Here is a 16,088-nt window from a genome sequence, read left to right as displayed (position 1 = left end):
ACTGCTGGTGGGAATGTGAATTGGTACAGCCACTATGGAGAACAGTATGGAGGTTCCTTAAAAAACTAAAAATAGAATTACCATATGATCCAGCAATCCCACTACTAGGCATATACCCTGAGAAAACCATAATTCAAAAAGAGACATGTACCAAAATGTTCATTGCAGCTCTATTCACAATAGCCCGGAGCTGGAAACAACCTAAGTGTCCATCATCGGATGAATGGATAAAGAAGATGTGGCACATATATACAATGGAATATTACTCAGCCATAAAAAGAAACGAAACTGAGCTATTTGTAATGAGGTGGATAGACCTAGAGTCTGTCATACAGAGTGAAGTAAGTCAGAAAGAGAAAGACAAATACCGTATGCTAACACATATATATGGAATATAAGAAAAAAAAATGTCATGAAGAACCTAGGGGTAAAACGGGAATAAAGACACAGACCTACTTGAGAATGGAGTTGAGGATATGGGGAGGGGGAAGGGTAAGCTGTGACAAAGCGAAAGAGAGGCATGGACATATATACACTACCAAACGTAGGCTAGATAGATGGTGGGAAGCAGCCGCAGAGCACAGGGAGATCATCTCGGTGCTTTGTGACTGCCTGGAGGGGAGGGATGGGGAGGGTGGGAGGGAGGGAGATGCATGAGGGAGGGGATGTGGGAACAGATGTATATGTATGACTGATTCACTTTGTTATAAAGCAGAAACTAATAAAAAAAATGGAAAAAAAAAAAGAAACAAGAAAAGTCTCAAAGAAACAATCTAACCCTACACTTAAAACAACTAGAAAAAGAAGAACAAAGAAAACCCAAAGTCAGTAGAAGGAAAGAAATCATAAAGATCAGAGCAGAAATAAATGAAATAGAAATGAAGAAAACAATAGCAATGATCAATAAAACTAAAAGCTGGTTCTTTGAGAAGATAAAGCCAGACTCATCAAGAAAAAAAGGGAGAGGATGCAAATCAATCAAATTAGAAATGAAAACAGAGAAATCACACCTGACACTGCAGAAATACAAAGGATTATAAGAGACTACTACAAACGACTATATGCCAATAAAATGGACAACCACGAAGAAATGGACAAATTCTTGGAAAGGTACAACTTTCCAAGACTGAACCAGGAAGAATTAGAAAATATAAACAGACCTATCACAAGTGATGAAATTGAAACCGTAATTAAAAATCTTCCAACAAACAGAAGTCCAGGACCAGATGGCTTCACAGGTGAATTCTATCAAACATTTAGAAAAGAGCTAACACCCATCCTTCTCAAACTCTTCCAAAAAATTGCAAAGGGAGAAACACTCCCAAATTCATTTTACGAAGCCACCATCACCCTGCTACCAAAACCAGAAAAGATATCACAAAAAAAGAAAATTATAGACCAATATCACTGATGAACATAGATGCAAAAATCCTGAACAAAATACTAGCAAACAGAATCAGCAGGACACTGTAAGGATCATACACCATGACCAAGTGGGATTTATCCCAGGGATGCAAGGATTCTTCAATATATGCAAATCAATCAATGTGATACACCATATTAACAAATTAAGGAATAAAAACCATATGATCATCTCAATAGATGCAGAAAAAACTTCTGACAGGGCTTCCCTGGTGGCGCAGTGGTTGAGAGTCCGCCTGCTGATGCAGGGGACACGGGTTCGTGCCCCGGTCCGGGAAGATCCCATGTGCCGCGGAGCGGCTGGGTCCATGAGCCATAGCCACTGAGCCTGCGCGTCCGCAACGGGAGAGGCTACAACAGTGAGAGGCCCTCGTACCGCAAAAAAAAAAAACCCCAAAAAAACTTCTGACAAAATTCAACACCCATTTATGAAACAAACTCTCCAGAAAATGGGCATAGAGAGAACCTACCTCAAAATAATAAAGGCCATATATGACAAACCCGCAGCAAGCATCATACTCAACGGTGAAAAACTGAAAACATTTCCGCTAAGATCAGGAACAAGACAAGGATGTCCATTCTCACCACACTTATTCAACATAGTTCTGGAAGTCCTAGCCACAGCAATCAGAGGAGAAAAAGAAATAAAAGGAATACAAATTGGAAAAGAAGAAGTAAAACTGTACTGTTTGCCTATGACATGATACTATACATAGAAAATCCTAAAGATGCCACCAGAAAACTACTAGAACTAATCAATGAATTTGGTAAGGTTGCAGGATACAAAATTAATGCACAGAAATCTCTAGCATTCCTATACACCAACAATGAAAAATCAGAAGGAGAAATTAAGGAAACACTCCCATTTACCACTGCAACAAAAAGAATAAAATACCTAGGAATAAACCTGCCTAAGGAGGCGAAAGACTTGTAGCCAGAAAACTATAAAACATTGATGAAAGAAATCAAAGATGACATAAACAGATGGAAAAATTTATCATGCTCTTGGATTGGAAGAATCAATATAGTGAAAATGACTATACTACCCAAAGCAATCTACAGGTTCAATGCAATCCCTATCAAACTACCAATGGCATTCTTCACAGAATTAGAACAAAAAATTTAACAATTCGTACGGAAACACAAAAGGCCCCGAATAGCCAAAGCAATTTTGAGAAAGAAAAAGGGAGCTGGAGGAATCAGGCTCCCCAACTTCAGACTATACCAGAAAGCTACAGCAATCAAGACAGTACAATATCAGCACAAAAACAGAAATAAAGATCAGTGGTACAGGATAGAATGGCCAGAGATAAACCCACGCGCACATGGGCACCTAATTTACAACAAAGGAGGCAAGAACATACAGTGGAGAAAAGGGAACCCTCTTGCACTGTTGGTGAGAATGTAAATTGATACAGCCACTATGGAGAACAGTATGGAGGTTCCTTAAAAAACTAAAAATAGAACTACCATATGACCCAGCAATCCCACTACTGGGCATACACCCTGAGAAAACCATAATTCAAAAAGAGTCATGTTCCACAATGTTCACTGCAGCACTATTTACAACAGCCAGGACATGGAAACAAACTAAGTGTCCATCGATAGATGAATGGATAAAGAAGATGTGGCACATATATACAATGGAATATTACTCAGCCATAAAAAGAAACGAAACTGAGTTATTTGTAGTGAGGTGGATGGACCCGGAGTCTGTCATACAGAGTGAAGCAAGTCAGAAAGAGAAAAACAAATACCCTATGCCAACACATATATATGGAATCTAAAAAAAGATGGTATTGATGAACCTAGTTGCAGGGCAGGAATAAAGAGGTAGACACAGAAAATGGACTTGATGACATGGGGTGGGAGGGCGAAGCTGGGGAGAAGCAAGAGTAGCATCGACATAAATACGCTACTGAATGTAAAATACTTGGCTGGTGGGAAGCAGCCGCATAGCACAGGGAGATCAGCTCGGTGCTTTGTGATGACCTACACGGTGGGAAATGGAGAATGGGAGGGAGGCTCAAGAGGGAGGGGATATGGGGACATATGTATGCATATGGCTGATTCGCTTTGTTGTGCAACAGAAACTAACACAGTACTGTGAAGCAATTCTACTCCAATAAAGATCTATTTTTAAAAAAAATTTAAATAATGGGCATGTTTCACAGGATTTACAGTGTCAATCATACAGAAAACATAGCGCTTCAAACTTTATCTCCTATAAAACCCAATATATCCCACTTTAAAATAAAACAAGCATCTCGAGGGTGAAAAGGAAACCACAAAAATAAGCAGTCATCTAATGTCATGACCAACAATTCCCAACAGTGCATATCATCAGTACACCATTGCCACCAGAACAACGTTTGGCCACTGTCTGGTCCAGCTCTCTGAGTTCACACTGTAGCAGGCGGAGGCACAGAACAGCCAAGTTGCCTTGTTCAGTGACCCATGATCAGTTACCGGGCACCACCAGTTTAAGATGCCACACCTCCACTACTTGGGCTTAGTCCTTATACTATATACCACGCTGGCCTTAAAATGCCACAGTTTTGTACTTTGTTTATAGACACAAACATGAACTGAAAAGCTTTGCAGGAAAGCCATCTCTGCAATCCCTGTAAGACTCACTAATTTTCCCCATCCCTAAATGGCTTCCAAACAATCGACATTTTCTATATTTAGCTTATCTCAGTAACAAAGTTAAACATGCCCAGTGTTTAAAAATAGATCTTCAGTGGTTATCTAGAGAAAGTAAGATAAGTAATGAATTCTGGCGGGCAAAACAGATGGGCGAAATGTGAAAGGAACAAAATCTTAACTCCTAGCCATTGAAGGGAAAATAATAAATACATAGTTCATACTTATTAAAGTTTATTTTTCAGTATGCATATCACTGAAATAAAAGCTATTTCCAATTAAGATGCGAAAGAAGATGGTAAGCCTCTGACATAACATAATTTAGGATCTCAAAGTGGATATTTGGATTGATTGCCTCTTAAGTTGTTTCTTTTTTATTTGTCATTGTCACTTGTTTGGAATTCAACAGAAATAAAAAGTTACAAAGAATAGCCCTTCATATTTAAAAATTTACAAGCTCTAAAAGCAAAGTAAGTGAAATGATGAACTGCAAATCTTATTGCAATAGACGCAAATTATTAAGTACTTCAAATAAATGTTGATCATCCAAAGAAAGGAATGCATGATTACAATGTTTATGTACCACATAAATGCAGTTTTTAAGGCCCTTCACTTAATTTATTTCCCAGGCTTCAAAGAAAAAGCACTTCATTCCAACTTAAAATTATCACACTTCTGTTCATTGAAGTGAAAAGGTTATTTGCTTTTAAATTTACTAACATGGAGGACAAGTAAAAGTTTTCATTTAAGAGTACAGATTCTCAAAATACTTAATAAGACAGTTACTACTATCTTACAAACAAGTATATAATTAATAAGATACCTGTAGTGTTTTCCGAATTTAAAGTTTCATAATAACTTATAAAATGCCCCCACAAATAAATGACTAAACGACTCTCTGATGACCTAAGAGCCCCCTGCGCTCTCCCACTGTAGTCATCTTAGATCAGCTTTTCCGCTTGTTTACCTCCTCACGAAGCCCTCCTGCCTTCTAACCCAGACCCCAGAATTCATCTCTCCCCCTTTTGCGTGACAACGAAGCCGGTCACGCTGTGCATCCCTATTTCCGACTCACATCACATCCCCCTCAAGGCCCACAGGCTCCTCAGGGGCAAGGATTGCATCCTTGTTCTACCCAGAGCCCAGCACTCAAATGCTTTTCAACAAATGGTCACTGAATCGAGAAGCTGCACGTGGGCTTCCCTGGTGGTGGTTGAGAGTCCGCCTGCCGATGCAGGGGACACGGGTTCGTGCCCCGGTCCGGGAAGATCCCACATGCCGCGGAGCGGCTGGGCCCGTGAGCCATGGCCGCTGAGCCTGCGCGTCCGGAGCCTGTGCTCCGCAGCAGGAGAGGCCACAGCAGTGAGGCCCGCGTACCGCAAAAAAAAAAAAAAAAAAAAAAGCTGCACGTTTATTTTTCACAAGTGGATAAAGCTATACCTCATTTTCAACAGTAAAGAGGTGGGGAATAAACAAATACTTTAAATGCACCAGTGACTTTTTAAAGGCATCATTCTGTGAATCTTCTAGTACATGGATTTCAAATTACAATCACTTTTCGGCAGGTAATTTGTTCCTTCAAACAAGGCATGTGAAAAACATGGCTTTTTGGTTCTTCCTCATTCTCTAAGTAATTTTAAGTCATCATAGTTGTTCAAGTTGGGGTTCCTCCATTTTTAAAACACTCATGTAAACTCCCTCTATAGAAAAATAACAGTGTTCTCTCTTCATTTTATTAATTCAGTAAAAATGCTCTTTGAATGATTATGTTCACTGCGACGGACACACTAGTTACAATTCTGCTTTAGTCAATCAAGCTTGTTTATCTTGCACAAAGCGCCTTTCAGAAGACTTGGATTTAAATGTAGACACTGTCCTCTCACCTGGATCTCATCTTCACCTTGTTTTGAATTTGCTCCCATGATTTGATAAACTACTTGAAGACTCCCTCTCTTGTATCCTGAAAAAAGGTGGTAAAATGGAATCTAAAGTAATCACATGTCTAACACAGTGGACTACCTAACCAACACCACCATGGGTACATAAGGGACAGCATTCTTCCTCTTCAAAAAGAGAAAAAAAAACTGAGATATTATTTATCTCAATAATATTCATTTCCTTTCCACATGCACATTGAAATGCCATTTTTTAAAAAAACGTCTTTCGCTGTCCTTAGATACAGATGATGCTGTAGACGGGGATCAGAACACGCCGCCCCAAAACATGCCGCTTTGACATGAGGATTATTTTGAGCGGAGGGCCACTGAGAAGCAGCACGCACAGCCCTCTGCCCTCCCCTTTTCCGCCTGAAGGAGGCCTAAACTTCCTTTTGTACAGGTGACATTTAAAACACTCGAAAAGGTGTTCCTTCCTAGAGGACCAGGAAGGTCAGAGACAGCACCGAGATGAGTCAGCAAACCTTACTTAATTAACAGTCTTTATCTACCGTACATTTCCTAGGGACCTTCCCACAGTTTACCAGCCCTAGGAGCCCAAACCCACCTTTCCCACACCTAGCTGTGCCTCCACAGGTTACTGCCTTGGGCTGACTCTAACTGCCTCTTTTAGTTTCCCCTTCTTATCTGAGAGGGGCCGGTAAAAACCCTAGCGTGTACAAGATTAACCTACGTGTAACGCATCAACGCCCGTTACATCTGTGTGCCTCTTCTGCGGCTCTGGCCGCGTCGGTTTGAGCTGCGGGCCCAGCTACAGACAGATCTGTCTCCTCTGTGCACAGCACACCAGTCACGAAGGGCCCGGGCAGAAACACTGGGTTTACACCGAGCCTCGGACCTGAGCCGTAGCCCGTCGCCTTACCAACTACGTGAACTGCAGCACAAGTCCCTAACCTCCCCATGCCTATTTTTCCTTACCTGTAGAGTGAATGGAATCATGGTAACTGCTCACCACAGGTGTGGTGAGATAAACGAGACCATGTAAGCTACCTGCCACAACTCCTGGATCATAGGAACTGTCCCCCAAAATGTTAGCTGTTGCTCTAATTATTATCATTATCCAACAAAGTCAGATTGTTTACTCAAAATCGTGTTAAATGATGAATGGATAGGAGAAACACCTATATAATTTCTCTTCCTTAAAAAAAGGGCTCTGATTACATACAAATGCAGCCATAAAGAATTGCAGCATAAATAAGTTTGCAGATATAATTTACACTCTATGACGTTTATAATTATTTGAAATGATTTTTAAATGTATTTCTGTGTCAATGAAATATATCATTTCAAGATCAAGTACAAGACTTCTACCGTAATACACACAAAACTAAGGTCTTTTTCTGCCCAATTTGAAACCTTTCCCTGAATAGGAAAAGTATGACACCCCTCCGAAACAATGTTAAAATATAAACATAGTCATTTGTCTAATAATCAGTACACAAAAATAATTATTATGCAACGTTTAAATGGAACCTTACAAATCACAAACCTCTTTTTATACATTCGTCATATCTGTCTCTCTGTATTGTCCTCATTTACAGGGTGTGTTTTTCCTGAGCATCTATGATGTCACTGAGCTCAGCAGTTTCACGTATTATCTCATTTAGTCTTCACAAAATAACATGACAATAGTATTCCATTTAATAATGAGAATGCTGAGTTGAAAAGTTGATTTATTCAAGCTGACAGAGAATAGCAAAGAACTAGGAATTACACTCAGGTTTCTCACCCAAGATCCAAAAATCTTTTGACTACAACAAAATTATTATCTGCAAAAGTTCCAAATAAAAAATGTCAAATGAGGCTTCCCATAAATTAGAAGCTTGTGTAATTCTTTCACAGTGAACATTAACCACAAGGAGATAAGAAACTCGAGAAAAACTGACATAAAATACTTTCCTACAGAAAAATACAAATTATGAGAGCAAAGCAACATGTAACCACACGAAGAGCTGGCATTCAGTGCATCGCATCTAACGTGGAAGAATCATTTCCTTATGTTCACGCACCTCCCCTCAGTTAAGCAACCACTTGCATTCAGTACAGTACTCCTGTACTTCCTCAGCTCTTTGCTCATTTTGTCATTTTCTAACATCTCATTATACTTTCAGTTAAAAAAAAAAAAAAAAAAAGGGTACTTCCCTGGTGGCGCAATGGTTAAGACTCAGCACTCCCAATGCCGGGGGCCCGGGTTCGATCCCTGGCTAGGGAACTAGATCCCACATGCATGCCGCAACTAAGGAGCCCATGTGCCGCAACTAAGGAGCTCCGCGAGCCACAACTAAAGGGGCCCACGAGCCGCAACTAAAGGAACCCACCTGCCGCAACTAAGACCTGGCACAACCAAATAAATAAATAAATAAATATTTAAGGAAAAAAAAAACCTGACCTCTTTCTAACTGCTAAATTGTGTGCTGAGAGTAGAGACTAATTTATCAATGGAAACGCTCGTGCGTCACATGTGGTTAGCACTTAACCTAACTCCCCTTTCCAGGTACCACCCGCCTCATTTCTTTCTGCTTCCAATTATCACTTACACTTACACACACATACAGCCCTCTAAATCCCCTGCAACACTTGCTTATTTGGGGTTTTCACTGCTAGTCCGTGCAAAGAAGCAGAGGAAACAAAATAAACCTTACAGAATTGCTTACCTTTAAAAATTGCAAAAAGTACAGGTTTTTACTGACAAGTAAACAAAGGCTTCTCTGCACTGCTAGCTGTTCCAGAATCCCCTCTTTGATAAGGTCTCTGACCTTATTCTCAGTCTTACTTCTGTGGGTAGAGCGCATGTTTTCTCCCCCATCTATTAAGTAAAGAAAGCAAACTGACTCACTCCACCTGCTGACCCTGTTGGATCAAAACTTGTCAACTAGAGGGCCAGTCAAGAGCCCCCATGCCTTCAACGTGAGATTCTCATCCTCATTTCCACCGAAACGCAGATCACTGGTCCTTTTGTGAAAAGGGCACAATCAAGTCAAGTCACTCTCCACTTTACTGCCATCTCCATGGGGCTACAATCTGGTAAAGGGGATAATATATATATCTTAAAATATGCTAATGCTATGTTAATATTACATATAAGTGATCCTGACATGGGGATGGGTGAGATCATGACAGATGAGGAAAAGTTGCCCGAGTTGGAAGGAAGTGTACAGAGAAGAGGAGTCCCAAAGCACATGCACTGGTCATTTAGGGGAGGGACTGGTGAGGAAGCAGTAGCTGGGCTACAGTGAGATCAATGGATGGGAAAGCTGCCAGGGCAGAATTCAGCCAGCCTTGAATGCCGTGCTCAGGAGTCTTCAGCGTCCTTCAGTTACCAGCTGAGAACCTCTTTTCCCTTAACACACCGTGCTACTCCTGCTTGAAGTAAAAACTCACAGCGGTTCGTCACAATTGATATGGCCTTGAATCACCCAGCAGAGTCACATTCCCTTTGTAGTACAAAGCTCATAAACACAAAAACTCCACTTTCAGTATAATCCTCTACTGTAACTGTTTGCCAGTGCTTCTCCTAGAAGGCACACCTTGAGAGTGGGGCTGTTCTCTCAACAAATATAACCACACCACCTAGCAAAGCATCTTTGGAAAATGGACCCTGAAGCTAGACTGCCTTGGACTAAATCCTGACTTGACCATTGCAAGTGTGAACTCTGTGTGCCTTAGTTCTCTCATCTGTAAAATGGGGAAAACAGGGCCTATCTGGTAAGGCTGAGATGACCCACATAAGACACCAGTACCTGGCACACAGTCGGCGCTCACTAAATGCTAGGTGTGCTGCTAACACAGTCCTCTCCTTTCCACTCCGTATCCAGTTACAAAGCCCCATCAGCTACCTTCAAATACTTCCGGGATTCTTTGCTTTCTCTCCGTGCCCACTCTTCCCACGACTCGGACCATAATCTCTCACCTAGATTACTACAACACTTCCCAAACTGGCCCTTTTCAGAGCTCAGCGCATATGTGACTTGCTCAGGGACATTTCCCCAAACCCCCAACCTCTACACACTAGGTTAACAAAGTCACCGAGTACAGTGCATTTTAACTTTCTTCTTATTTTTTGTGTCCCACTAGAATGTGAGTTCCATGAGGGCAGGGACCTTGTCTATGTTTTTCTTCATTCCATCCCATATAGTCCAGCACAGGACCTGGAATTCAGGGCACACTCCAATATCAGATGAATGAATAAAGAGCGGGTTCTGAGACGTTACTACTTAGTTTTGGATTGTCTAACTGCTAATATTAACCTCTGTTTAAAAAACCATAATAAGGCTTCTGGTGGCGCAGTGGTTGGGAGTCCGCCTGCCGATGCAGGGGACACGGGTTCGTGCCCCAGTCCGGGAAGATCCCACATGCCGCGGAGCAGCTGGGCCCGTGAGCCATGGCCGCTGAGCCTGCGCGTCCGGAGCCTGTGCTCTGCAACGGGAGAGGCCACAACAGTGAGAGGCCCACGTACCGCAAGAAGAAAAGAAAAGAAAAAAAAAAACATAATAAAATGAGAAAATATTAAAGGAAAAATTAGCTTATAATTCCATTTAAGAAGAGCCCACTCTCAGTGTATTCAGTTCTACAAAATTAGACAAATTTACTAAAGAGGGAAAGTAAATTGTGTATAGAGTCATATTTTCTTTTGCTTTTCATAACAATGGCACAGAGGTGTCCCCATAGGTTATGGTATATTTAGGTTACTATAAAACCCATCCAAGAAGTTAATTTAATGGAGAAGAGGTCTTCCCACAATTCATACATTTATATAAAAGCTCTTGGTAGAAATCCAAAGTTACACACCAAACTGTTGCAGGCCTAGGAAAGGTGTGTGCAGGTAAGGGGAACTTTAACTTTCTCAAAATATTTTTTTTTTTTTTTTTTTTTTGCAGTATGTGGGCCTCTCACTGTTGTGGCCTCTCCCGTTGCGGAGCACAGGCTCCGGACGCGCAGGCCCAGCGGCCATGGCTCACGGGTCCAGATGCTCCGCGGCATGTGGGATCTTCCCAGACCGGGGCACGAACCCGTGTCCCCTGCATCAGCAGGCAGACTCTCAACCACTGCGCCACCAGGGAAGCCCCTCAAAATATTTTTGCAGTTTGAATATTTTATTGTACCTGTGACTCATAACAGAAAAATAAGGTATTTTAAAAAAATGTGCACAAATTGAAACTAAAATAACTGTCTTGCTCACAGTTCAGGATTTATATTTATAGAAAGTACAAAAACAAGGTTCAAATTACATTTCTCTAAAATTTTCTTATAAGTCTATTCCCTGGCCAGACTTAAATTGTGTTAGACTGGAATCATATCTGATTGAGAAATGTTTAATTTCCTCTTAAAGGTTTGTGTCATTCTACTTAAGCAAACCCAGAAGCACATCCAGATCTTCCTGGCTCTGTTACTCCCAGTTAAACTGTACGAAGGTCTTTAAAGGTCTTAACATGAATGATAAATAGGTAGAGAAAAAAAAATTAAGGATACAAGCAACAATTTACATTCTATCTAGAACTACTGATATTTGAGGAGAATCTGGGCAACATTTTAGCAGAAATGCAGAAAGAATCCAGACTTGAAAAAAAAAGTGTTGGACTTGTGAGGTCCCTTCTCTGATTCTAAATATCTCTGATCCTAAATAAACATGTTTCATTCAAATACAATAGTTTAGCTGCTTTTACAACAAGATACAGAATACAAATTTAATTCATTAAGAATTTAGGACTATTTTTGAGGCCACAGTGCTACCAAAAGAAAGAACTAGTTATAAATGGCCTCTAGACACAAAGGCCTTGAGGGTTTCTGAGGAAATTGAAACAATCTTTCAAGTAAATGTATGAATTATTAGAGAAGTTAAGGGTATTCTAGCTGAACACATTATATATATAAAACGTTAAAATCTTAGACTTAAATTATATGTTTTTCTTCCAGTGTTATTTGAACTAATTTATACTTGAAGCACGTCAGCTGAAAAACTAAATTTATTTTATATCAAATTTTACTTTTGATTGTTATAATGTATCATGTTAGCACTTGGGGAAGTGGGGATTAGCAGACAGAAGCCATCAGTGTAAAATATATTTTAAAGTACTGATTTCAGCAGGAAGAAAATGGTGACTAAAATATTTAGAGGGTGTTAATGACGAGGCATGTTGCATATGCCTAGAAATAAATATCACTAGATATTCTGGCCTGCAAATATCAATGATCAGTTTTTGGTGTATTCCAGTAGAAGGAGGGGAAAGAGCAACAAAAAAACATTTTTTTAATTAACGAAGAAAAATGAATTCTGACATTTAGAAGATTATAACTGAATACTGGTTCTTCATGTATTTATAAAAGGATGCCTGGGCCTCCCTGGTGGCGCAGTGGTTGAGAGTCCGCCTGCCGATGCAGGGGATACGGGTTCGTGCCCCGGTCTGGGAGGATCCCATATGCCGCGGAGCGGCTGGGCCCGTGAGCCATGGCCGCTGGGCCTGCGCATCCGGAGCCTGTGCTCCGCAACGGGAGAGGCCACGACAGTGAGAGGCCCGCATACCGCAAAAAGAAAAAAAAAAAAAAAAAAGGATGCCTGATGGCCCTCAATTATAATTCAAAATTTTATTTCACGCAGGTCCCTTGATGAAGTTTGTTAGGAATCCTAGAACTGAGTGTCCGTTGATCATCATCAGATTAAACTTTTTAAAAACCATGTGCTGAGAACTCAAACAATAAATTGGAGGTCTATACTGAACAAATATAAGGTAAGATATACAATTTGAGAAATACTGTGAAATTTTACAGTCATTTTTTTAAAATAAGAAACTTGCTAAACACAAATTACTTCAATGGTATATGGTACATTGCATGGGACATATTATATGCTTTTAACGAAAATTTAAAAACCCGCCATAGGTAGAATTACTTTTCTAAGAGGTAAATGACTGTCGTATATTCTGATCCTGTATCCTAGCCCAGGCCAGTTGTCATATGATGTGAAATTAAATACTTATCATGATAAAACCATACATTTAGACAAAGTGGTGAGGTAAGAACAGAGTGGGGAAATGACTGGTCTGAATTAGTGAAAATTTTAAATGTGGCCCATTGAAAAAGTCTATTATCAGGAAACCAGTATCTGGAAAAGCGATCTTCCTTTCTTTCCTAGGAAACACTTATAGATACTGATTTAAACACAGTCCCTGGCTTCTAGTTCCCTTCCCCCAAACCTCCAACTGGGGCAAACTCATAGAGTCATCAGGAATCAACAGCAATGCAACTACAAATTCAAAATAGTAGCTGGTGGACAAAAGGGTGAAAGCAGCTACTCTAGGGGAAAAAAAAAAAAAAAGACAAAAAGACAAAATAATGCCATCCCATTCACTCCAACCCATCCTCACCAAGAAAAGAAAAGAAGAGGACTAACTGAATATAAGGAAAACCAAGAATTAAGCTCTCTCCTTTTTTTTTTTTTTTTTTTTTTTGTCAAATTGGGGAACAGAAGGAAAACACAACTGCTATTTCTGTGTAGGAGACTTCAAATAATTAAATGGAGTTAAAAGGGCCTTCTACTTTTGTTTGTTTTACAAATTTAATCTACAAATCCAATCTCTACAGAGAAAGAAAATAACAGAAAGTAAGCAGACAAAAGATTAGCCACACATGTAAGCCTAGTCAAAGTTGGCAAGAATTTTATCTCCGGTAAGGCTTCTACAGTAACACATGGATTAATTTCCTTGCCCAGCTTTCACTTGTACTGCGGAAGAAGGCAAAACAAAGTTGTACTTCTCGCCCAAACAGTAACATCAATCTGTTTCAAGAAAAGGTCTCCGATTTTTAAAAGCGCACCGTTGACTTCCACCATTACCATCTTCTTAGACCAAACGCCAGAAGCTGTCAACTGCTTGCCCTATTTAAACGTTCATCTGCACCTACTTCTCCCAGCACCAAGACAGACAGTTGCAAGAGAGGGGGAGGGCGGGCGGTGGATCCCGCTTGGGGCTGCAGAGCAGCGTTACCGCAGCTACCTAGTAATCCTGGAGTACCCGCAAGGAAGCACCTGGCCAAACCCTAAGCGAGAACTTGAAACTGCCCCCACGGTGGGAGGACGGCGTCATGGCACGTGTTCCCGGGGCCGGATCTGCCCGCCAGGGCGGAGCGAGCCTACACTAGCTGGACAGACGCTGGGTGGATGGCAGCTGGGGGATGCGCCTGCGACCCCCCAGGGCCCCAGACACAGGGAGGGGCTGCAGGTGCGGCGGGCGGGCCCGGAGGGCGGGCGGGGCCTCACCTGCACGCCGGTGCAGTTCTCGAAGAAGAAAAGCACCATGCTCTGATAGATGCAGTAGAGCCGATCGTCCACCGCCTGGTAGAAGCGCGAGGGCAGGAAGGTGGAGAGCAGCCGCCAGGCCCCCCAGGCCAGCACGTAGGTGGGAGCCGTGCCCAGGAGCACGGCGGCCGGCAGCACGCAGCACATCGAGTACATGTGGAGCACCAGGGACAGCAGCATCTTTCCGGCTCCGCACGCGGAAGGCTCCGCCGGCTCTTCCCACCCCCGCCGCCGCCGGCCGCCCGGCGGCCCTCAATCGGCGGCCAATCACCGGGCTGGGTCGGGCCCCGCCGCCGCCCCCTCACCTAGCTGGGCCGCCGGCCGCCCCTGAGACGCCCAGCCCGCGCCGGATCCGGCCTCCGCCCCCAGCCGCATGGACCGCGCCGCCGCTGGACGGTGGGCGGGCTGGCGAGTGAGGGGCCCGGCGCGCTGCTCCCGGCCGCGGGACAAGGGGAAGCCGCGGCCCTCGGGGGCTCGAGAGCTCACGATCACTCACACCCCATGACCCTAGCCCGTCACCCTATGCCCCTGCCGGGGGCGGGGCTCCGCACCAACAACACGACTCCTGATTGGCCTCCCGTTACCATAGTCCCCCCCGGGGGGCGGGGTTCAGCAGCAAGAACTCATCTCCCGATTGGTCAAGTGCTGCTGACAGTTGACACGCTACTGCCGTCCGGACGCGTGGACTGCCCGCTCTGGGTACTGCGCATGCTCCAAAGCTTGCTTTCCCCGACCCCCGCAAAGGAAAGCAGCGGCTTCCGGGCGGAGCTGGTTGAAGGTGGGTGTCGGCCGAGGAGGGACCCGGGTGGCCTTGTGCTCCTTGGTCCGGCTCTGGGCGCAGATTGGCTTGAGGGAACGCCCCACCTCCTGCTTGCACACGTGAGGGCCCCTGGACCCCGGGATGCACCCTTAAGCCGGGATGTCGCCTTCCGAGGGGCGCACCAGTGACCCGCGGTACCTCGCAGGTGCTGCAGACCTTGGCTTCGGGCGTCTAAGAGGACTCTTGCAGGCAACAGAGACTTGTCAGGCCTGCTGTGGGAAGGCCCGCAGTAACAGCAGTGCGATAAGCGCTGTCAAGGCGTCAGCCCTGGGTTATCGGGCCAGGCTCACCTTCCTCTTCACGGTGGCTCTCACCCCCTCCGCCTTCCTGGCTTCCTCCTCTTCTCCCAGCCGGGTGCACAGGACCCGCCCTCCTGCCCATCACTCGCCCACCAGCATGTTTCTGAGTCAGGCCCCTGCCTTCCCATCACTACAAGTTAACGCACAGCTGGACAGCCTTTTTACAAGGTTCTTGACACACTGTTTTATTTTATCAGGCCTTATCAAATTCACTCTTGCTTCACTTCCCCAGGCCTGGCTCTTTAACTTCTTTCTGATAGTTTATGATGAGCCTCAGTTTTTGAGTAGTTCTTGAAGGTACTTGAGTGCACATGTGGGCTTCACAAAAATCTAGGAAATCAGGGCAGCCGTTTTAGTGGTGTAAAAACAGACTCTGAGGCCTTCTGAATCCTTCTGCCCTTTGGCTACAGTGAGTGTGGTTTACTGTGTAATCCTTTCCAGGGATAGTTGCACTTCAGAAGAATGCCGAATGCTTTAAGTGAAAAAAAAAATTTTTTTTTTGCCTGAATGCAAGCCTGTGGTGTAGCTTTATGCAGGAAGGCATTTTAGCGGAAAATTCTAATCAGGGCCAGGACGGTGGCTACTTGATTTGACTATCTCTACATGATTGACATCATGTAACGTGATTGGTAAATGGTGACCTTGAGGGACAAATC

At 43.2% G+C, this 16,088-nt stretch overlaps 1 protein-coding gene across 2 annotated transcripts in view; it reads right to left on the bottom strand.

Moving 5' to 3' along the window:
• AGPAT5 (1-acylglycerol-3-phosphate O-acyltransferase 5) overlaps positions 1-14,850 on the bottom strand; it is a 65,445-nt gene extending 50,595 nt beyond the window's left edge. For both annotated transcript variants that reach the window (XM_060086135.1, XM_060086137.1), the window contains exon 1: positions 14,275-14,850. In XM_060086135.1, the coding sequence (XP_059942118.1) occupies positions 14,275-14,493 (219 nt within the window). In that variant the 5' untranslated portion in view covers positions 14,494-14,850. The remainder of the gene's footprint in view (positions 1-14,274) is intronic.
• Between the last annotated feature and the right edge of the window lie 1,238 nt (positions 14,851-16,088).

Source organism: Mesoplodon densirostris, chromosome 20, assembly GCF_025265405.1.
Source record: "Mesoplodon densirostris isolate mMesDen1 chromosome 20, mMesDen1 primary haplotype, whole genome shotgun sequence".
NCBI lineage: Eukaryota > Metazoa > Chordata > Mammalia > Artiodactyla > Ziphiidae > Mesoplodon > Mesoplodon densirostris.
The sequence above is the reverse complement of the archived record's forward strand: the minus strand, read 5'-3'. Positions and strand labels throughout refer to the sequence as shown.